Below are 24,837 nucleotides of genomic sequence, written 5' to 3'. Positions count from 1 at the left end.
GCTTTAGCCCCATGGCCCAGTTTTCTTGAATACATATTGTGTACTCTCATCTCCACTCTTTGTCAAAAATACACCCTCTCTCTGAGAAATCTTTCCTCCAGGAACCAAAGTTTAATCTACTGTCAGAATTCAGTTTGAAGCCATCCTCTTCAGGAATCTTTTCCCGATCACCCCACCTCTGTCTCCTGCAGTTCCACGTTGCTTAGTAGGGTAGTGTTCTGTTTTAGTGTTACCCTCTGGAGTTGAAGCCCTGACTAGCTGTGTGGTCTTAAATGGCATCTTTCAGTGAACCCACTACATCTCCCCTCACACACTCCTATTTCTTATTCAACTCCAGAGGTGCAAATAGCAGCTATATGATTTGAGGCTATCATATGATCTGAAAAAGTTTTCTTATTTGGACTTTGGTGAAAGCTTTAAACATATCTTATAAAACTGATAACATTATAATGAAATTCTTAGATTCATAACTTCAAACTTTGGATTTCTAGATTGTCAGTTTTGTAATGATCCTTTGAGGATCAGCTAGTTTAATATTGTTTTGTTTTTAATTTAATCTTCTTATTTTTTCAGTTGGAGAAATTGCTTTTCAGAGAGGTAAATGAGTTGGCAAAGACCATATATGCATTTTAAAATTTTTTATCAACATTATTGTTCAACAACATAATTGTAATTATCTAGAAGCCAAGTGTGGCTTATGTTGGTGTTGTTTCATTGTCTCCAGGTAAATTGATTATGTATATGTATGTAAGATACTGTTTCTTCAGTTACTAAGAATAGAAATCTATTCCATTTAGCTTAGTGAAAAAGGAAATACATTTCACGGATACTGGGGACTTACAGAATTAATGGGAGGTGGGGAGAGACCTGGACTTGAGGGTGAGCTAGAAGTGAAGAGTTTTGGCACCACGGAGAGGAAGCCACCAAAGTGGCCTTTGAGTAGAACAGTCTGGTCAGAACATGAAGGAACATAAAGTCTTTCATTATTTCCTCTCTATTCAAGATATAGATTCCATGGAGGATTGGGCCAGATAGGGTTATGTGCCTTGGCATGGGATAGCAAGGCCTTTCCCTTTAACACCATTCAACTATCTCCAGTGATAGTTGGAGGAGTCATTGAGATGGAAAACAGTTTGCACTTAGGAAGAGGAACTAGATGCTGAGCAGTCCAAATTTACTGATGCCTCTACAAGAACCCTTCATTCAAATGAAGTGAAGTAGACAATACTGATATTGTAGAGCACCAGTGTGTGTCAGGAGTTTTTACATGTATTTTCTTATTAGATTCTTTGAACAAATCTGCAAGGAAAAGAATATCATTCCCATTTTTAAAAAATCAGTGAATTGAGGATGAAAGAGGATAAGGCAATTGCCTGGCAAAACTAGGAGATTAAACCAGATCTGTTTGCCTCTAAAATATGCATTCTCATTAATGCGTTAAGCCTTTATGCATGTAAAGCAGGGGTGGGGAACCTTTTCTTCTTCCAGGGGCCATTTAGATATTTATAACATCATTTGTGGGCCATACAAAATTATCAACTTAAAAATTAGCCTGCTATATTTGGTCAAACAATTAACTTTACCCCTAAATCCTTGGCAGTGCCAGATCAAATGATTTCTCGGGCCGTTCTCCTCCCCTGATGTAAAGGAACTAATGCAATTCCTGGTACTTAGTAGGTGCTCTGTCCTGAAGGAGCACGAGCTGCAGGGAAACATTACTGATGCTTGCTATTCCCTGCAACACTCTTCCCCCAGAAATCCAATGGATTCATCCCTTCACTTCATTTCGGTATTACCTCATCAGAAAGGCTTTCCTTGACAACCTTTTATAACAGACTTATCACCCCCTCCTTTTCTTTCTATTCCCATAGGCTGCCTTTTTTTGTTGCATTTATTACTGCCTGATATGTATATGTATTTGCCTATATGTTCTTTTCCACAAAAACATAAATTTTGTTGTATTACTAACTTTTCTTCAGCATTAAGAACCATGCTTGATACATAATTGTTTGATGAATGAACAAAACAAATATAATTAGAAGAGCAGTTCTCAGCTCTCTCTCTCTAACCATCATAGTTTTGGTCCAGTCATTTCCTTCTCCTGGCCTCAGTTGTAAAATGAAAAGGTTGAACCAAATCAAACCCAACCCTTCTTTATCTATTTCTTGGCATCTAAATTCTGTTTATTTGTTTAGTTTGTTTATATTGTGCTTCTCTGCTTGCTTGCTTTCAAAAAAACTAAAAAAATAATTGATAGACACTGGACTAGATGATCCCTGAAGTCCCATCTCTCTATAAAAGTGTATGGCGGTATCAGTGTAGTGTTCATAGACCTCCCAGATAGACTACAAAGAAAATCTCTTGAGAGATTTTCCTCTTTTACTTTCAATTCTCTGATTTTTAAAAAGTTTTCCACCTCCTATACTTTTGGTTCTCAAATTTCAGGAAGCTTGTAGATGACTTACAAAGTTCCTTTATTCTTTTCAATGACCAAAAGCTCTTTATTGAGTCCATCTTATTATTTTAATTAACACAATAACCCTGAAAAGTAGGAGGTTGTGAAATAACATTAATTCACGGTTTCTAAGATTAATTGCACTGAAGTATGAAAGCTCTTTCATATAATTTTTTTTAACTGTGAAGATGAGTGGCTCCCAGCTTTGTAGGGAGCTCAGGTCTTACAGTTGTCATACTCCTGCAGTAATTATTCTGTGCCATTCACAGGCAGATGATAGGACTGAGAAATTGACTTAGACACTGTCTTTCATGTGATGAAGACCAAAATGTCAGAGCTGACTCCCGTGAATCAGCATTTTCACTGGATACTGTGTAAGGGAATAACCTGATGCACATAACCAATGCCCCTTAGGCGCCAATGGCCTTTGAGTATAAAGGGTCACTTGAGAATGTACTTGAATCCATTAATGGCTCTTCACTTCCAGTAGGGTCAGTCTTTACTCCACAACATGGCTTACAAGGTACCCTCCTACTTTCCTTTCGACCTCATTTTTTGCTAATCCCTGACTTATTCACTCTCTCATTCACTCATTCATTCAATTAAAATTCTTTATTTAGTTATTACTGTGTGCCAGATTTTGGTAGCAACTAGAGCTTTATGATGTGCAAATAGAAACATGGCCTTATGGAAAGAGGAGGAGTGGTATCCTATATAATAAAAGCCTAATATGCTAAGTGTCTGACCATTCATTCGATCATTTAACCAGTTGCTATGATGCACACTGACCACCAGGAGGCAGATGCTCCAACCTGCGGGGATTAAGTTAGCTTGCTGCTGGGGTCTGGCCAATCAGGACTGGGCGAGTTGGGTTGGACATGCCCTGGAGCCCTCCCATGGCTCCTCCCTGACCCCCATCGTGCTCGTGCACCAGTGGGATCTCTAGGCCTGGCCTGCGCCCTCTTGCAATCCGGGACTGCTCAGAGGATATTGGAGAGCCGGTTTTGACCCGATCCCCACAGGCCAGGCCGAGAGACCCCACTGGTGCACAAATACATGCACTGGGCCTCTATAGTGAAGCTATAATAAAGTATGATTCATGTTAACATAGTGTAGTACCAGGATCACAGAGAGGAGAGAGAGGACCTAACTAGGGTAGGTGGAGGGAAGATTTCCAAGAGGAAGTGAGACCAAAGATAAGTAACTCTAGGCATAGCAGGCTGGACATGGGAGACACTTATTAATAGGCTCCTGTGATTTGACAACTCAGCTCACCTGTAGACTTAGTCCCAGCCATGTAGGGAGCTCAGTCCTATCCTGCAGATAGTGGATAAGAGGCATTGGTAAGATGACATTTCCTCCAAATCTCAGCATTTTTTTCTCAGAATCACAACTAAGTCCTGACCTGACTTGGTCTTCTATCCAGGATGATGGATCTTTGCTTTACCTTTATCTCTGACTCTAGTCTCCATCACCTGCTTGTTCTGATCCTGATAACCTAGTGCTTTTTGCTAAACTCATCCCTCTGGGGTCTTAGAGCTGTCGTGCTACTGCAATAATTCTGGTACCAAAGGGAAGACTGCCCTTCTCTGTATCACACCTGTCCAGGACTATGGCACATCTCAGTCTTTGTTTTTCAGTCAGTGCTTTGCCTCCCCAGCTCAGATATCACACTTCACAGCCTGCCACTCACTCCCTGTGCACCCTCAGGTCGAGTCATGATCAGTTTTCATGTAGAGCTAGGCTTCCTGGCCTGGCTTCCTCATTCACTGATGGACCTCCTAAGGGATAACCTCTCAAGATTCCCATTTTTCTCCCTATGTATTCATGGCAGTTTTTCATTCCCGAGTCTCTTTATCATAGTAGGAAAGGGTAATTTCCATGTGACCTGGCTTGGAACCTGGTATATACATCTTCTCTGCCAAGCAATCCTATTCTCCTCCACCTCACTGACTCTGACCATATCTTCACTCACTTGAGACTTTCTGCCCTGTGGAGCTGAAAATGACTTGCTACCCTTGCCCTCTGACCCTCCTTATTTTTCTCCTTGGTGGTCTACTTCCTTTGCTGCTGACTCATTCTTAGCTCCAACATCATTGTCTCTCATCCCCTGTTGTTCTGAGCTGGGAAATCTAGTTTTTGGACTAGATCATTTTTCACTTTTCTTTTTGGCTAAACTTCCTATATCTGGCAACCTGGAATTTAGGCCATTTCCTGGCTTCCTTGGACTACAGGTCAGTTGAACTTGCTCTCATGATCTTTCCCTCTCAGTTTATCCCACTGGGGTCTCTGTTTATCTCACTTAATGAACAGGTACTCCCTGTGCTAGGATTTGTTGGTGAGAGCAGGTGGGGAGGAGATTCTCCAGATGGTCCTATTTACCTACATTTTTTTGTCTATTGCTGAGTGCTCCACCTCAACCATGGCCATGCCTAGTTTATAGTGCCCCACACTGTGAATACAGGGGGCCAGTCTATAGCCACTCTGCACTGGGAGGCCATTCTGATGAGAGCCCTGCTGCTTAGTGAACCAGGCCCAGCTCTACATTCACAGTCTGGAAGACCTCACAGAGTAGGTCTTGACATCTGAATTCTGTTTACCTGTTTGTTTACTTTGGTTATATTCAGATGCCATGCATCACATGGTAGGGCTTGTCAATGGTTCTTTTGCCTTAAAAAAATCTTATCTGATGGTGGTGTAAGGAAAAGCAGGAAGAATCCAGAAACAAGCCAGGGCACTACATTATGTGGGAAAGGAGAGGAAAAGAAGCCTTTGTCTGGATGATTAATGCCTTTATCTTCTCTCTAAGATAAGCTCGGTGTGAAACTCCTGCAAAATCTATCTCATAGGTCAGCTTAGAAACTCCTCCACCACAGTATGCTTGCCTACCCCAGCTCTGCAGGGAACCTACTAGCCAACTGTGGCTTTAGAACTTCTGGTTCCAAGTAGGCCACTGACAATCAGCCTTTTTACCTCTCTGTCATTCTCTCCTTACTTGTATACATTCACTTCATGCATGTCACAAACATCTACTATGAGTCTACCATGTGTCAGGTACTAGGTTATTCATTGGTGAACAAAAAGAAGATATTGTTTCTACCCGCATAGAAATGTAAACTATAAGTAAGCAAGCACAAATACACATATAATTGTAAATTGAGGGAGTGCTTTGAGAGAAAAGACCTAGTTGCTCCAAGGGAGACTAACAGGAGAGTCTAATTTAGGTGATGATAGGAAAGATAACATGAGCTAAAACAAAAATGAAGGCTAGAAGTTAGCTAGGCAAGAGAGGTAGTGTGGAGAACAGAAAGAATAATTATTCAGAAGTCTTTAGATAGACTATGAACTTGGTTCATCTGAGGAAATAAAAAAAGTCATGTTAAGGAGTTTGGATTTCATTTCAGCATAATTGGAAGTTATGGAAGTGTTTTAATTCAGGAAATGACGTGATCCAATTTCGTTTTGAAAAGGCCATGTGGAGAAGGGATTGGCGAGGAGAAGAATGAGCAAAAAAGAAGCTGAGTAGAGTTGGGGACTTTTTCAGCAAACAAGCAAAAATATGAAAATAGAGACAAGTAGATAGATTGGAGATAACTTTTAAAGATAGAATTTCAATATAATTTAAAGACCTTAGTAAGATTGGGGGATATAAAAATTCCAATAAATGGTATCAGGCCAAAAAATAACATTGACTTCTCATTTTCACATCTCATATCCACTCCATCAGCAAATCCTATAGTCTTTGACTTCAGAATCTATTCCAAATTCCACAATTTCTTACCACTTCCATAGCTTCTGTCCTAATCCAACCCATTATTTTTTCTTGCCTGGACCTAAGTATTCTCCTTGCTTTCACTCTTCTCCTCCCCGCCACAGACTGTTTCTCTACTCAGGGGCTCCTTTCAAAATGTAAATCAAATCATTTCATCATTCTCAGTATCTCTAAGTGGCTTCTCATACAAAACTCCTACCAAGGCCAGGAAGGCCCTATAATCTTGCCGCCTCTCTCCCTTTCTAATTAATTTTCTATCAGTCACCACCTTACTCCTGTTCAATCACATTGACCTTGTTGTTCCTATACACACAGGAAGCTTACTCCTGCCTTGGGACCTCTGTGCTTGCTATTCCAGATGGACCACTGTTTTCTCAGATATATATATATAATTTCTTCATGTCATTCAATTACCCCCATTACTCTCTATCTCCTTACCTTGCTTTATGTGTATTCATTACACTCATTACCTTACACTACATTATATATCAATTTGTTTGTTTATCTCTCTTTCTCTCTAGAATTTAGTTTCCATGGAATTACTTTTTTACTTCTGCTTCCCCCACATCTAGAAGAGTGTTAGCATAGGAAGAACCTCTCAGGCAATATTTATTGAATGAAAAAATGAAGGAAAGGTGAAAGAAAGACATCTAGGTTGACTCTGAGGTTCCTGGCTTGTCCAGTTGGATGAGTGGGGATGATGGGCTATTTACTGCGTTGGGAGCATTTTCAGAAGGCCAGGTTTGGGGGAGGTCAGGAGATCCATTTAAATCAAGTTGAATTGGAGACATTCAAGAGGAGCAATCAGGTTGGCGTATAGGCAGGACCACATAATTCACCCTCCCAACTGAAAGTGAACAGGGAAACTAAAAATAAAATTGTGTGTATTTTTTGAAATATGCATATGTTAACCACCAGCTCTATTATATTGGATTTAAAAAAACAAATATTTTAAAATAAAAATTTATTATAAAAATAAAATATATATCCATGTACATTAAAGCAAAACTTTTGAAAAAAATAACCTGTATTTATTTTCTAAAACCAATGCAGTTATTTTTGGCATACTTTCATTTGTTTCAGTTTCTTAGCTACATGTATATTTAATACAATGCCATTGGTATTTTTGTGAAGAATGTATTTTTCTAATATGGTTTTATTATTTTTAGTTTTTTATTACCTAACCTTTAATCTTCTTCAGAATTGCATTTTATGGTTAAATTTGAAATTGTTGACACATTCAACTGATTCTTCTTTATAGATCATAATGTTGTTCAGTAAAATCTAATATCTCTATAGGTACTGAGGTACCTAGTAAACTTAGAGCACATTCTCCTACGTACAAGACGTTATCAGTTATAAGCTTTTTAGTATTCAAATATGTAAACATTTTAGTCCAAATGATTTTATAGCTACTATCTTGTTTACTCCCTTCAGAGACATTTTCCTGGATACATTTTTTTTAATAAAATAACTTTTGTCAAAGAAGGCATTTCATCAAATGCAGATGCTGCAAAATTGTAGGCCTTCTAAATTTTATTTTGCTCTGGTCCAGAATATAAATATCCAATTAAAAAAAGAGCTTCATCAAAAAATCCTCCTCCTAAACTGTGATATCCAAAGTATAGTCATTGAATTTCAAAATTATATCTGTACTCCAGTTGTGCTTTCATCATTTAATTTGTGCAGTTCCTCCCTTGCTTTTGTAGAGATAAATGTCATGTTTTCTTATTTGTAAGCTTTGTTTTTAATAACTGCAATTTGATATAAGCTTTAAAGGCTGAAATACATGGGTGCTTCACTTGTTGAATATTTGACTAAAAATTTCCAATTGATTTTGAACAAAATGCAACCAAAATTGTGTTCTTATTTAGAGGTCTCATTAACAAAATGTAGGGATCTCATTAACAACAACACACAAAAAAGTAAAATCAACGCTGATTAACAAAGCAGCATAATAAGGCTCAAAATCTCTAAAATCCCATTGATGGCAGACAGTAAAGAAAATAAGCATGGTCTGCCTTCCTGAAACCTAAAAAAAATATTTTGCATGTTGTTTAGCGTTAACATCATAAAAAATTATATAGTGCTCTTACTTTGTATAAATTTTGAGAACTAATTCCTATTTTGAAGGTAGAAAATAAAAGTTGCTTTGGATGCAGTTATAATTTACTAGAGGCCCAGTGCATGAAATTCATGAACGGGGGAAGAGGTCCCTCAGCTTGGCCTGCACCCTCTCGCAATTTGGAACCTCTTGTGGGATGTCCGACTGCCGGTTTAGGCCCTGCGGGATCAGCCTAAACCGGCAGTTGGACATCCCTCTTGCAATCTGGGACTGCTGGCTCCTAACCGCTTGCCTGCCTGCCTACCTGATCACCCCTAACCACCACAGCTTTGTTCGGAAGGACATCCAGAATGACGTCCGGAAGGTTGTTTGGCTGTCCAGTCTAATTAGCATATTACACTTTTATTATTATAGATATGGACATCTCAAACAAATTTAAAATAAATTTCTACAAATATTTGCTTTTACCAAAATTTGTATTCATATTGTCATAGCAGAAAGTAAGTAATTTTAATATTAATATTGAAATTTTCAAACTGAATTATCGCATTATTACCAATAAGGAAGTATTTTACCTTCAACAGAATGAAATTCCAAGAGCTTGACTATGAGTCTATGAATTGGATGACAGTAATTGAATTACATTGGAATTAAGTTAAATTATTTTCTATTTGAAACATCTGATGACACTGATATAAAACTGCTGGTTTTAGTTCTGCTAATAGAAAAAAGACATTAACTTTATATACAAGAAAACTTGGAATTAAAAATGATTGAAATTATATTAGCAGAATAGTCATGTTCTAAAAAACAAGTGATACCATTTATCACTCTGAAATGTGGCTTTCACTTAGGGTATCACTGTTCTTCTAAAATATTTCAGTCATTTTTCTTCTATGCTCCTGCTTTTAAAAAATATATATTTTTATTGAGTTCAGAGAGGAAAGAAAAGGGAGAGAGAGATAGAAATATCATTGATCGGCTGCCTCCTGCAAGTCCCCTAATGGGGATCTAACCCACAATCTGGGCATGTGCCCTGACCCAAATGGAACTATGACCTCCTGGTTCATAGGTCAAAGCTCAACCACTGAGCCATGCTGGCCAAGCAATGTTCCTTCTTTTACATGTGTGAACTGTAGCCTTTGGACATATGTTTTTCTTAAATAACTGTTAAATCAAGTAGATGCTGATGTTTATTTAGCAGAGTTGTGTCTTCTGGTTTTTACGTGGTCATGTTGTCAGTACTCCCTTCAGTGGGTTATACTATAAATACTGAGAAACATTTTATGCAATGTTCATCACTTAATTTCATGAGAAATAGAAAATTAGTATTTAAGTTTCCTAAAACATACACTTTTAAAATTTGAGCTAATTGCTGGTTTATTGCAATATTTTTTTAAAGTGTAACAAAAAGAAAATAGTTTTAGATTTACATCATATGATACCTATGCCAAGAGCAATCAGATTATTCTCTGTAAGCAGGACTACTCAGTCTATTTCTCAAACATACTTCCTATTCACCTACCCTATAATTTTCCACATTTCCTATTGATCCCACCAACTAGTGACCTGGAAGCTCCATGCATCTGGCAAGTTGCTGTCTTTGGCTGCTGCAGGATTGGTTGGTACCACAGGCTACCTACCAGCAGGGGCATCAGCTTTGAATACTTCCCCACCACCACTTGGGACCTGAAGGAGTTAACTGCCTTTTTGTGTCAGGATGGACATGCTTAGTTTTGTCAGAGAGCACACCTCCTTGTAAAGCAGGTATTGGTTACATTGGGTCTGGGAACGGTCAGGAAGAGGAAATGAGGTTATCATTGGTTTTCTTTCATGACTGTATTGGTAGTTTTGAAAACATAGTTCTTTTCACCTAAGAGTCATGACAACTATAAGAGGGACACATTGTAGTAACCACATTTTACACAGAGGCACCAAAAGGGAAAGAGTCCTGCCCAAGGACAACAGCTTGGACCATAAGCCAACACCTAGTTCTTGTCCAGTGTTTTCTCCTTAGGCATCTGGATTGGAGAAGACAGATAGGTGACTGAGAGGCTCTCCTGCTGGCTGGGAGCCTGCCCAGAGAGTTGGCTGCATTAGCACTCCGCCAGCAGCCACACGTAGGTAGGAATGGTGTTGCTGTTCATGACCAGGGGGAATAATCAGTCTCAGCTATTTCCGGGCTCTAAACCAGCCAAAGTAATTGGGTTTAATTTTAATTTTTTTAATGGCTTGAAATTAATAGAAGCAGCTGCTGCCACAGTGTGTAGATGTCCTCCAGAAGGCAGAGTCCAAAAAAAAAAAATTCTACACATAAAATAAACTCTGAAAAATAAACAATAGAGTGTGTAGGACAAAAAGGTTAATTCAGAAATCAAGCAGTGTGTTTTTGTTATCCAAAACTCTCTGGCAATATGTGGCACTGTCTCTCCCCTCCCACCAGCAGTGCCCATCAGCCCCTGATAAGATGGTAATCTGATTAGACACCAGTGTAAAAATGTGTTGCCTGTATCTGAGCACTCCCTCACTTTCTCTCCCCCTCCCTATGACTCACCCAGAGATTAGCTGTGACAAAGTGAGGAGAAAGATAAGAATAGATATGCTGGTGACAGGAGCCCTATTGTAATTATTCAGGGGCAGATAAGATTGGAATTAGGAGCAGGGCCTGTTTGCCTAGGGAGGGTGGATTTATAATGTGGGCATCCATGCCAAGGGTCTGGCTGTGCCAGATGACAGAGAAGAAAAGGAGGAGGCCAATTGGCTGAAATCAGGTGATAGTCTGGGTTGTTCCAGCCAATCATAGACTAAAGGCCATGCATTGGCATGGATGACAAACCAGAGACTCAGTTGCCCTCATGAAGGGAAAAGGAATTGAAATCTTACCTCTATTTCAATCCTGTGAAACCAGATGCCAGTTTGCTTCCCACATTTAGGGAGATGAACTTGTGGAACCAAGAGACTGTTTCTGCAGTTGCAATTGTTGAATGAATTTCAGATAGCATAACCTTGGTATGGGGGAAGAATATATGTTTATCAATCAAACCATACTGCACATCAAACAAGTAGCACATTATTCGCATACAGGAGGTACGTAATATATGTTACTCCCTGTGGAGGTATCTGAGTGACTTCGTTTTGCATACTTCCTTTAGGATTGCAACCTGAAAAGATTGATTCTTTATTATTCTCCTTTCTGCTAATTTGAAGAAAAAAGTTTGTCTAATGTTAAAGAAGACCCAGGGGTTGGAATTCATCTACCTGTATCCCTATTTCCTGCTTGATTGGAGAGGAAATCAGGGCTCCCGTCTTTCGGGCTCCTAAAGAGGGTATAGAATGTTGTTGTTTTAGAGAACCCTGTACTCCTGTAGGTTCTGGGGTTCTCCTCTGTGCTCAGGTAACCTCCAAAACAAAGATGCATTGAACTGACATTTTGGAGAAAAGGCACAGAGGATGGTAAACGGGAAGAAATCATTCATTCATTAAGTTATAAATTCACTCATTCATTCAACAAACATGTTTTGAACTCCTCGTCAGGGTCAATCTCTGTGCTAAGTGCTATTGATTTTGAGATGAATCAGAAATAACAGCCATATCTGCAATTAGTATTTAGAGCAATTCATGCATCCTGGAGTTGCTGACAAAGACTTCAAAGAGGAAATGTCATGTGAACTGGGCCTTACTTTTCTACATAAGAATTCATTATATAGAAAAAGTATGGGAAAGGCGATTAAAGATAAATCAACACTTTAAAAAGGCAGGAGGGCTTTTGAGAAGATAATGCATTCAGGGAAAGCCTCACAGCTTCACATGGGGAGTTCACAATCTATATTGGCTGGTGTGTCTAAATTATTTACTCTAGTTGTTAATCTCTTAAAGTTAACTCATGAATATATTAATTTATTCAATCCATAATCATTCTTGAGCACTTCCTTCATGCAAGGCTCTGGATAGATCCTGCAGAACCAAATATGAGTAATATACAGACCTGCTCTCATGTAGTGCTCAGTCTAATGCAGTCAAATGGATATAATGAAAATTGGGCTATCATAGAAAAGTATGTATACTATGATTGAGTGTGTGTGCTCACTCATCCACATGTGCACACTCATCTGAATCTGAGGATGTGAGTTACAGGTCCTCTTCAGTCACCAGGAAGGATCCAGGATGATGGCTTGTTCCAAGAGCTGGGCCAGCCTGTAGTCACTGAGTTCTGAGAGCACACAGGTCTTAGACTCTTCCTGAATCTCTGGCGGGATCAGGTATTATGGACTGTTTCCTTCCCAGAGTCTTCAGTGGAGTCATGCATTCTTGACCCTATCCTGCCTTGTTTTTATGCTATCATAGGGATACTAGGAATAGCTTCAGAGGATTGTTGTGAGAATTAAAGGAGTTAATGCATTATAAAATACTTAGAATGGCCTAGCACATGGTCAGTGAATAATATAATTCCTAATATACATATTAAGAATTAGTATTATTATTATCATTATTGCTTTCATTGGTATCTCAGACTATCTGTGTTAAATGAGATCAGAAGGCTGCCTTGTCTAACCTCGCACCAAGTACAGGAACTTTCTTTATGGGATCCCTTGAAGCTTCCCACACTTGTCCTCCCCTGTGATGTGGACCTTTCTGCTTTCCCTTCAGCCCAGTGTTAAAGAGTCTTGACTTCATGCTGAGTTAAGATTTGGCCCCTGTGATTCCTACCATTTGTCTTAGGAGACGAGTCTTCTTTTTCTTTTACCATTGCTTTTTAGAATAAGCAAGTATTATTGGACACCTCTCAGTACCACTGCTAGCGAGAGAAGGAAAAGGTGACATTGTTCCTGTATTCAAGAATCCTACCTTTTCTTTGAAGAAACTTCCACTTACTTTTGTTGCTCATTGTTAAGAAACAAACCAGGTGATAAGACATGTTTAAATATATGTCAAAGTAGAGAAAATTAATGAAGAATGAATAGTCAGAGAAGGCTTCTGAGGAGGTATGTTAAAGGATAGGCATTTATTTATACACTCGTTTGTTTATTAATCAATTAGTTAATTTAAAAATATTTAAACCTTTATTGACAATCTATAATATGCCACATCTGTGAGTCAGAGTTTACCAAGTAATTAAGATGGCAGGACAGGCAGTCCAAGGTGAGAAAATACCAAATACAAAAACACAGAGGTATTGGACGTATGACACAAAGTTGTGTTAGGGACTTAATTTGCTCATATAAATAAAATATAGGCACAAGGATGGAGAAATGGCTGTTGATGCTGGGGTTACAGGGTGATCTTGGGGAGTGTTGTGGGCCAAACTGCAATGTGAGGAAGCGGAGTTGTTTGGAGAGTTTTAGGGCGAGTACTGTGCGATCAGATTTTTCTGGAAGCAGGAGGTAAAACTCTGAGTCGGGTGGTAAGGGGAGAAAGGTAAGTGACAAGATGCTACAGGGACCTTGAGCACAGACTTCAGAGTTGCACTAGCCCAGTGGTCAGCAAACTGCAGCTCACGAGCCACATGCGGCTCTTTGGCCCCTTGAGTGTGGCCACGAAGTTTCAATCGCACTGTACATGCGCGCCCGCACGTGGTATTTTGTGGAAGAGCCACACTCAAGGGGCCGCAGTTTGCCGACCACTGCACTAGCCTATGTCTGCTACAGACTCTGCTGCTTACTAACATTGCAACCCCCGGGGAATTTTACCTCTCTGAGCTTCTATTTTCTCAGCTGTGTAAAATGAATGTTAATAGCCCCTAGCTCAGAGAGTTATTGCAATGATTAAATGATAATGCATATAAAACATTTAACACCATGCCTGAGACAGTGAAACTATAAAAACCAAAATAAGAGAAAACCAGAAGTGCATTCCAAATGAGAGACACATTTCTCCCACACACTCCCATTCCTCTTTTCCTTTATTCTTTGCATTACTAGTACTTGAAAGCCCTCATGAATTTGTCCTGCTGAGCCCTTCGCAAATAGATTTTTGTTTGTATCTGTAGCAGGGTCTGGAAAATCTAAGCCCTGAGCAACATCTCAGCTTCCTTGAATGATTACCCCAGGGCCCATTACCTTCACTCTGTCTGCAAATCGGGTTAGGCATCCGACCCACTCAGGAGGGAAGCTGTGACAGCTGTAGGCATTAGATGAATTCTCCTGATAGCACATAATCAAATTTGGTGGATATGGCAGGCTCTCAGAGTCAAGTTACTAAACTTGGCTAGAATAGGAGAAAACTGAGATGATTAGATTTACAGCATGGGCCCTTATCAGATATACTAGTAAATGAAGAGTTGAAAAGATCAGCATCATAACCTGAGGGACCTATGACTGAAGGAATCACTTGGGGATGAAGGCATGCTCACCTTGTGCTCTAGGAGGATCACACTCACACCTCTGAGTCAGGGCCTGAAGTGACTATCACAGAACTTTGGCTGGAGACCTCAAAGCCACTTTCACCAGCATTCTCCCTGCATACAACTCTGAAACCCTGAGACTAGCTTATTCCAGCAACCTCATATTCCTGCACGTTCAATCACATTACAAATGTAGACCATCATCTATCCTCTCTGTCTGTTCTCTCTCCAGCTTACTTCTCTGACCAAAACTTTCCACTTTCTCCTTTGAGGCAGCTCTATGGTTAATCATCTCACTTTTTTAAAAATTTTTTTATTGATTAAGGTATTACAAATGTGTCTTTATCCCCCTATTGTCCCCTTACCCCCCCCCCCAGTCTTGCCCTCACCCTCACCCCCTGTTGTCTGCATCCATCGCTTATGCTTATATGCATGCATACAAGTCCTTTGGGTGATCTCTCCCCATTACCCCCACCCTCCCCTACCTTCCCTCTGAGGTTTGAGCATCTGATTGATGCTTCTCTGTCTCAACCTCATGCCTGGTGCCCTCCTCCTCACGCTTTCCTCCATATGTTTCTGTGCTTCTTGGCTTTTCAGTTGAATGCTAAGCCATTCCAGGTGAACCTCACAACTCCCATCCACTGTGCCAGAACCCCTCGTCCCCCCCCAAAAAACAAACAAACAAAAAACGTGTTTGTCCTCAAGGATCTTCCAAACTGATCCTAATGGATAAGACTTAGGAAGCAGTCAATAAAAGAGCAAGTTACTACAAAATGTGGGAGCTGAACTGGCCTCAAATTGTCAGTGGATGATCCTGGAAAAAGCACAGTTTGTGAGGGGTTTTGTACGATTAACAGGATTTGAAGGGACAGAAATGAGAGGTCTTCTTTGTACGTGTGAATGCTTTCAATGTCATACAGCGTGGCGGGGTGTAGTGAACCTGTGAGGTGGGAGAATATAAAGAAGTTATAGGAATTATGACTGGAACATTTTGCCTTTTCTCGTGTATGGGTTTAGTATTCCTTTTTGGAGAATGAGCATGATGGCTTAGCAAAATTGCCTGCACAGCATATTTTAAAGCAGAATTTCCCAAAGTGCTTCTGTAGAAAACTAATCTCGTGAAATGTTCTGTAGAAAAATAATAGTAATAATCTAAAGAAGTGTTAATTTCTCCTCCCTTGAATATTCACAATGCACATTCTTTTGAGCGGTCTGAAATAGTCTTGTAATACAAAGAGCTGACTTTCCTAGAAAAAGCAGGCATCCCGTATTTATGTCATTATACTATCACACTCTTTATTTCCCCTCAAAGCATTTTTAGAGTCTATGACTATTTTGTATGCTTAGTTTTAATATTTTATTGAGTGCTTCCCACTATAGGATCTACTCCATGAGGACAACACCTTGCCTATCTTATTAACCCTCGCACATCAAGAGTCTAGCGTGATGCCTGGGCATATAAAAGGTGCTCACAATAAGAATAAACAATGAATACAACTTGCTCAGCTTTCTGTAACATGGCATTGTCCAAGCAGCTGACAAAGGGTAGGGCTGGAATTTGAAGAGTGCTGCCGGATTCCAGTCTCTTGGTGACCACAGGTGGTGTGAGCTGTTGCCCCTGGGGTCTTGATGTTACAGTTTTTCTTGGGCATTTATTTCTGCTTATTCCCGTTTGAAGCTCGAACGATTGTCTAAAATACCCAAATTTCTTTCTTTGTATCTTTCAGGCAAAGGCTGCCACCTAAAAATGTTTACTACTACCGTTGCCCGGACCATAGGAAGAATTATGTGATGTCCTTTGCATTTTGTTTTGACCGAGAAGAAGATGTTTACCAATTTGCCTACTGCTACCCGTATACATACACCCGCTTTCAGCATTACCTTGACAGCCTGCAGAAGAGAAACATGGATTATTTCTTTCGGGAGCAGCTGGGCCAGAGCGTGGTAAGGCCCATTCAGAGACAGGCAGCTGTGGGGAGAGCATGCAGTGGGTTTTCATAGAATGCAAATAATGGGTACTGGTGCTCTGTGGAACTTTTAAAAATTGTTGTTTTTAATGCGTAATTCATTGCTACAATATGGCCACCAGGAAGCTACAGAATGAGGTATAAGACAGATGTGTATCCTTTTGAATGAAGCCGATAAAGATCTCTCACAAAATACAGAAGTTTTGCTAATTTCCAGAAACTCTGAGAAAAAGAAAATGCTTCTACTGGGTGACACAAAGGGCATGGGAGCATTTTATGAGTGTGAGCCTCTGAGATGAAGAGCTGATTTGTTTTTTAGTGAATTTAACTTGCCCACAGTGCAGGTTCTCAAGTGGTGCACAGTTTGAATGTACTGCCCGCAATGTGTTCTGACTCCGCTGTCCATCAGTTCCCAGCCCCTCTTCCTTCCCCTGGTAGTTTCCAAGTCTGGACATTTCAGTCATACACTCTGTATCAGTTTTCTGTTGCTGATGTAACAAGTGGCCATAAACTTGGTGGCTTAAAACAACACCAATTTATTATCTTACAGTTTAGGATAAACTTGGTCACACTGGCCTAAAACCAGGATATCAGCAGGTCTGCATTCCTTCTACAGGCTCTTGGGGAGAATTCATTTTCCTGCCTTTTCTAGTTTCAAGAAAAGGGGTGGGGAATGTACAGCTCAGGCTGTATAAGGCCCACAAAATCGTTTGGTCTGGCCCTGCCAAAGCAACCACAGGAGGGACTCAAAATTCATGAATGTAGGAGCTTTTTTTCATAGCAATATAAATTTATATTAAGTTCATTATATTTAGCAAAGGATGTGACGAATATCTAAATGGCCCATGGCAGAACAAAGGTTCCCCACCCCTGTTCTAGAGTCTGCTTGCATTCCTTGGCTTGTGGTTCCCCTCCATCTTCTAGGCCAGCAATGGTGGCTTGAGTCTTTTTCTTGCTGCATCACTCTGACACCAAATTTCCTGCCTCCCTCTTTCACTTCTAAGGACCTTTGTGATTTATATTAGGCTCACCCACATAATCTGGAAGAGTATGTCCATCTCAGGATCTTTAACTTAATCATGTCTATGAAGTCCCTTTTTTCATGTAAGATAACATATTCAGAGGTTCTAGGGATTAAGATTTGGACATTTTAAGGGGGGCGGGGGTACATTGTTCTGTCTACCACACCTTTCTCCTCTCCTTTTCTCTTTCCCTCCCTGCACAACCCAGGGTCTGAAATTGTTCTTCACATTGGATGCATAGGTTTTGGTCTCTGTAATCAGCAATACTTTGATTACTAATAAAGAATAAGAAATGATAATTTGGTTTTACATTTCACTCTTCAACAAATGTGGATTGTGCTTCTGAAATAGGTATATTGAGCACTTTAATGATCCTAAATGAAGATACTGGTGGAATTGGCAGAAAATACTATACTTGAGTTTCTGATACATGTTGGTGGAAAAATGTATTTGCCCAGTGACTGTGGGTTCCATCTAGAATTGGGTTCCACTTCTAAATAAAATATTTCAAGACTAGACTGCTTGAAAAACATAGTGTTTGGTCCAGGATAACCCCCCCTCCCCCCAAAAAAAGAAAAAAGAAAATAGATATATAAAGAGGACTGTGCATAGCTCAGGTACATGAGAACCAAATCTTGTATCAAAAGTTAGTGGTCATGATGCTATTCTTATAGTCTGAGATTCTCTATGCACTAAATTTTGCTAAATATCTTCCCTTTACTCTAACACCCTTCTTAACAATGATTCTGATGGGTGCTATATGTCTAGTGCCTACATATTTTGAACTGAAAATTGGGATGCATGTTGTATCAGCCAGCCTGCTAGCAGGAAACAGATGGCAGCCTCACATTAGGATCATTTGTGTAGGGCTTAATAAATGGGCTATTTACAAGGTGTGGGCAGTGTGTGGGGAAACCGCAGGATATAGTGCCATTCCCTGGAGCTAGTAATAGCTTCAATGGTGTGAAGGGAAGGAATGGTTACCAGAACCCAATAGTAAAGAGTCATGTTGTGGGCCACCTTGAGTGGAACAGTGACCTTCAGTTGAGGAACAAAGTTGGCCTAAAATGACCCCACAGGGAGGGAGCTGAGAAAAATAAATACATAGAGCTCATTCTCTTACTTCCCTATGATCTCTTTCCAGCGGTTCTTATTGACCAACCCAACCAGAAATCAGAGGGCAAGAGAGCCCATGGATGTAACCCATATAGATAAGCCTCCTTGGGCAAAGAAAAGAGTGGATAAGGGCAGAGAATGGATGTAGAGAGGCAACTGGAATATATTAAGCACAAATGGTCTGATCAACAGTATGTTACTGGAAACAGTGAGATTATTTGAGATGGGACTGCCAGAGAAATTCTGAGATGAATGTTTGCCAGGCATAAGAACCATGATATGAATTAAGAGAGTGAGAAGTTCATCCAATGACTTTTAAGCGCAGTGTCTGTACATTTAATTCTTGTGTCCACCATAGTCCCCTCTTAGATTTATGCTAGGCAGAATGTCCATGAACTTTGAATGGCTATTGAGTGAATTCTTGAATGAATGAAAGAATGGCTTATGATATATGTCTAGAGGCAATGTGAACAGCTAAGAGCATCAAAGAGTTGATAGGAGGGATAATAGAATCAGTTAAGCTGCCAATAATATTCAAATATATATCTAAGATGACAGCAACATAAATAAGATAGAAGTTTATTTTTCTCCCATATAAAAATCTAGATGTAGGCAGTCCAGAGGTGGTATTATGGCTCTGGTTTTGGTCCTTGAAAGCCTTAGGGTATCGGGTTCTTTTAGCTTTCTGCTCTGCCATCTCTGGGTCATGGCCCTCAATCTCATGATTCACTGTGGAATTGTATCATCACATCCATGTTCCAGGCAGCAAGGATGAAGGGGTTAGGGGGAGAAAAGAGAAGATGCAGTTAGGTGACACTTATATCTTTATCCACATTTAGCTAAAGGGAGGATGAGAAATGAAGTTTTCATCCTGAGTGACCATGTTTCCAGCTAAAAGCTGTGGTCCTAAACATGTGGAGAACTGATGTTGAAAGACAGCCTTGGTCTCTGCCTCAGGAGACCTGAATTATGCTTCCAGCTCTAATACCAAAGTACTCATATGACCTTGAATATTACTTTTCCTATCTGAGGACAAGATTTTCATCTATAAAATGAGAAAGATTGACTTGAATAGGGGTTTTCAAATTATCTTTTGAGGAATCCCTCAGTTAGATAAAACAAATAATTTGAGATCCCTATCCTACTTCAGACCCTATGAGAGTCACTGTGGGGATATATAATGAGGTATACAAGTCTTGGTGTACTTATAGAAATGCATTCTATACCAAAGGAAATAAGACATGTTCAAACAGATAAAATATTTTTGAAGTATATAATTAAGTATCCCATGAGTTGTTTGAAGATTTAATGGTCAGCCCAGTGGTGTGGCTCAGTGGTTGAGCATCGACCTATGAACTAGGAGGTCACAGTTCAATCCCCAGTCAGGACATATGCCTGGGTTGCAGGCTTGATCCCCAGTGTGGGGCGTGCTGGAGGCAGCTGATCAATGATTCTCTCTCATCATTGATATTTGTATCTCTCTCTCCCTTTCCCTTTCCTCTCTGAAATCAATCCTATATAATAAAAGCATAACATACTAAGTGTCTGACCCACCAGTCACTATGACCACCAGGGGGGCAGAAGCTCCGACCGGTAGTTTAGCTTGCTTCTGGGGTCCAGCCAATCAGGACTGGGCGAGAGGGCTGGACACGTCCTGGAGCCCTCCCATGCCCCCTCTCCGGCTGGCCACCCAGGTTGGCTTGGACTGGGTGAGACGGCCCCGATTGGCCCCAATCGCTGGCCAGGCCAAGGGACCCCACACATGCACAAATTTGTGCACTGGGCCTCTAGTAAAAATATATTTAAACAAAGAGTCAGTGGTCATACTAAACATCATGGAAAAGATGGGCTTTAAGCTGAGTCTTACCCCACCAAACAAAATCCCTTTGTACATGCATCAAGGCCACAATCTGATATTTAAGATAAATACTTTTTTTTTTTCCTGGTTGTTTTAACAGCTTTGTTGAAGTATAATTTACATACCATAAAATTCACTAATGTAAGGTATAATTCGATGATTTTTAGTAAATGAATAGTTTTACAACTGTCACCATGATTCCATTTTAGAGTATTTTTATCATCTCAAAAAGTTCCCCTTGTAATATTCTCTCCTACTCCCTAGGCAAGTACTGACCTGCTCTCTGACGCTATACATTTGCCATTTCTGAACATTTCATATAAATGGAATTATATATTGTATAGTCACATTTTGCATCTTTCACTTAGCATATTTTTGATATCCATCCATGTTTAGTATGTGTCAGTAGGTCATTCATTTTTATAGCTGAATACTACTCTATTGAAAAGATGTACCACATTTTCTTTACCTGTTCTCCAGTTGATGAACATTGTGATTGTTTCCACCTTTAGGCTATTATGAATAATGCTATTATGAACAGTCATGAACATATATTTGAGTGTACATGTGATTACATTTCTCTTGGGTTGTTTTCTAGGAGTGGAAACATTGGAGCATATAGTAAATTCATGTTCAACTTAACAAAACAACTACTGTCAAATTGTCCCGAGTTAGTAGAGCCATTTTACATCCCTATGAGCAGTGTAGGAGAGAGTCATAGTTTCTCCATGTGCTTACTTTGAATTATCTATATATTTTTATTATAGCCATTTCAGCAGGTGTATAGTCATATCTCATGTGGTTTTACTTTGGATTGCCTAGTGACTAATTATGTTGAGTAGCTTATCATGTGCTTATTTTCCATTCATATATACTAGTAGTCTTTAATGAAGTGTCCATTTCAATCTTTTGCCCATTAAAAAAATGGGTTAAAAAATGGGTTATTTGTGTTCTTATAATGAGAGTTCCTTATATATTCTGAGTGCAAGTCCTTTTCAGATACAAGCTTCGCAAATATTTCCCCCTAATCTATGCCTTATCTTTCCACTCAGTCTCTTACCTATGCTTTTCACAGATAGAAGTTTTAAATTTTGAAGTCCAGTTTATTAGATTTTCACTTATGGATCATGCGTTTGGAGTCTTATCTAAGAACTCTATGACCAGCTGAAGGCCACAGAGATTTTTTTCTCTATTTTCTTCTACATTTTATATGTCATTGGACTGATAAATGAACACAAAAGTGTGTGTGTGCGTATGTGTGTGTGTTTTGAAAAAAATAGGTGTAGGGAGACATTCTCATACTTAGGGATACTTAAAAAGGAAGTGTCTAACAAAGAAAATAGTCTGATAGTGTATCTTAGGGAAGCACTAGAAAATAACTTATATAAAAATAATACTGTCTAGGTTCTGCCACAGGCTGGCTCTATGCCCTTAGGTAAAACACTTCCCTATGGGCCCCAGATTATTTCACGCATTCCTTCAACATAAATTATGGTTCAGATGCTCATGTCATCCTGACTGTATCTTCTGAGTACATATCAACCTATTGTAATGTTTCTTCTTAATCTGCTCTTCATTTTATAATAATGGTAGTTACTGAGTACTTAGCATGTGCCAGGCCCAGTGCTGTAGCATATATATATATATATATATAAATAGTCACCCAATCCTTGCAAGACCCCTGTTATATGGTTATTACAGTTATTGAGTGCCTAACATGTAACCAGCACTCTCTAGGCTCCAGGATATAGCAGTGAAGTCGGGCAGAAATCAATGCTTTCATGGGGTTTACATTCTAGTAGGAAGAGAGAGACAGGCAATATTGGAGAAATTAAATCAGGAAAGGGGATGAGTTTTGTGGTAAAGGCATCACTTAGAGGGAAGCATATAAGCTTTGAGATATGTAAGTATTATGTTCTCCCATTATCATTTTAAAAAACTCAGATACAAGGAGGTTAAGTAATTTGTCTATATCATGAAGTTGGGATTTGAAGCCAAGTCTTTGTTTAGTACAAAGAATGGACTCTAAGTCAGTCCTGGATAGGCAAATGTTCCATTCATATATATATAGTCATTTACTAAATTCTTACAAAATCATTCTTCAATACTGTGGATATCCTGTGGTCACCTTCTGCCTGTCAGGCTCTGTATTGGGTGCTAGAGACAGTAAGATGAATAAAAAACACACCCTACCCCTGAGAAGCACTAAATCTAGTGGGAAACACAGATGTAAAAACTAATAAAGGCAATGTTGGTTAGATGCTTGATATAATAGAGATAGTAGGCAGAGAACCCGCGCTGGGACTCCAAATGCTTCTATTGAGATTGGCACAGCTCAGCAGCTTCTTGGCTCCCAGGTCAGCATTCAGAGAATGGCCAGGTGGCAGAGGGAGGATTCTGAAAGCCTTATCTTGAAATATTTTCAGAATTCAAATCAAATTATAAATCTGGGAGTTAAACAAAAAGATAAAAAATTTAAAAAAATTTTTTAAAAAGGAAGCTGAATTATGAAGCCAAAGTGAAGAGGAGAGAGGACATGGTCTAATCAGAGAAAGCCAGAAAGCTGGGGACAGGAGGAAAAGGAGCAGACGGGACGGGTATAAGGAGATCTGGAAGAACTTAAGATCTGGAGCTTGGTAGCTCCTACTGCAGTCCTTGCATGGACTTGTGTGGAAAAGCTAGGACCTCAGAATGGAGCGAGAGGGAACCCATGACCTTGTGGGCAGGAACATCAAGGAAGAGAAGACAATGATACTGAAGAAAAGAGGCTAGAGAGTGTGAGCACTCTTCTGACCAGCATAGTAACTTCAAAATAAGGTGGCCCCCTTCCCTTTTTTTTCCATATTCCTTCCCCTTTGAAGTAAAACATCATGGAGTTTTCAGCTGGCAACATTACCAAACAAATATATGAAAACTAATTACATCTTTTTGGCTGAGTTTTAAATTGAGTAATTGTTGGAAGTTAGTAATCTCAATTTTCAGCTCCTAATCCCCCTCTCAGGAGAGTTCTATGGCCCCCCATCTGCACCAAACCTTGTCCTGATCAGACACTAAATTAAACAAGCCCAGTGTTTTTGGCTCCCTTCCAGCAGGCCACTTTATAAGTCACCACTCTTTTGGCATAGTTTTTGCTATTCCCTTTAAAAAGAGTCCAAATTAATTGGAGGCAGATACATCCTCTCAGTGTCTGGCGGAGGGGCTTCCAACTTACCCTCCTGATGCAGGTGGTCCATCCATTACAAACCCCAGCCCTGGGTAAACAGGGCCTGTAAAGGAGATGCTAGGAGTCGTGACCCTGGGTTCTCCTTCTGCTAGAACGGGAGGCACGTGTCTGATTTACCTCAAGCCGCGTAGGCCGTCCCAGAATGCCACAACTGAACTTGGTTTCCTAGTTCAGTGAATGTATCATCATCATTTGAGTTGGCTATGCCAGAAACCTCTCCTATTTAACTCCTCCTTTATTCACTTCTCACATATTAGATGTGGCCAAGTATTATCAAGGATACAACTCAATATCCTTCATATTTATCCCTTTCTTATCTCTGCTGTCAGCACCTTAGTTCAAATGATTAGCATCTCTCAGGAAATTACAACAGCATCTTTAGCCAACGGGTATAGGATTGTGAGGTAAACAGGTCTCCAGGCTCTCTCTCTATTCTGTTCACATAGCTGCTTCAGCATTCCAGTGCCTGCCAGAGAGCCCCAGCCCTCCTACTAACCTTGTGTTCCCCTCACCTCCTCACCCTCCTGACCAAGAGATAGAATGACCGCTTCACTGACCACCACCCAGCAGGGTTGGCAGGCTGCATCCTTCCTGCTAACAGATTGCTACCTTTAGACCATTCTTTCCCCTTTTATAAAAAGACATCGAATAGAAATACATGTTTTGAGCTCTAAGCCATTAGTCTATATAACTCCAAGTCACTCCTTATTGCTGCCATCTGCTGACCACTTGGACACTTCACTTAATCATGGATGACATTGGTCCATAATTATCTTTTCCACTACACTGCTGCCACCATGTTGAGTAATTTTAGTATCCATGAAAATGACCCATTGAATACCCTGGCCTTTCAGGAGTTTAAAACAAAATAACAAATTCTTAGCATGGTGTATAAGATCCTGCATAATGCGGCCTTTGCCTGCTTCTTCTCCCTCTCATGTTGCTGTCTATGTTCTATGGTTCTTTCTGTGAGCCATAGGTTTTCTCCCTAACTTGTATACACTCTGGCCCATCCACCT

The 24,837-nt window shown here is 39.9% G+C and overlaps 1 protein-coding gene across 1 annotated transcript in view; it reads left to right on the top strand.

Moving 5' to 3' along the window:
- Positions 1-24,837, top strand: part of AGBL4 (ATP/GTP binding protein like 4) — an 887,859-nt gene that overhangs the window by 450,116 nt on the left and 412,906 nt on the right. The window contains exon 5 of the mRNA XM_023752821.1: positions 16,360-16,576. Coding sequence (XP_023608589.1) covers positions 16,360-16,576 — 217 coding nt within the window. The remainder of the gene's footprint in view (positions 1-16,359; positions 16,577-24,837) is intronic.

The sequence above is a fragment of the Myotis lucifugus genome, unplaced genomic scaffold (genome assembly GCF_000147115.1).
Source record: "Myotis lucifugus unplaced genomic scaffold, Myoluc2.0 scaffold_37, whole genome shotgun sequence".
In the NCBI taxonomy this organism is placed as follows: domain Eukaryota; kingdom Metazoa; phylum Chordata; class Mammalia; order Chiroptera; family Vespertilionidae; genus Myotis; species Myotis lucifugus.
This window is presented reverse-complemented; position numbering and strand designations above follow the sequence as displayed.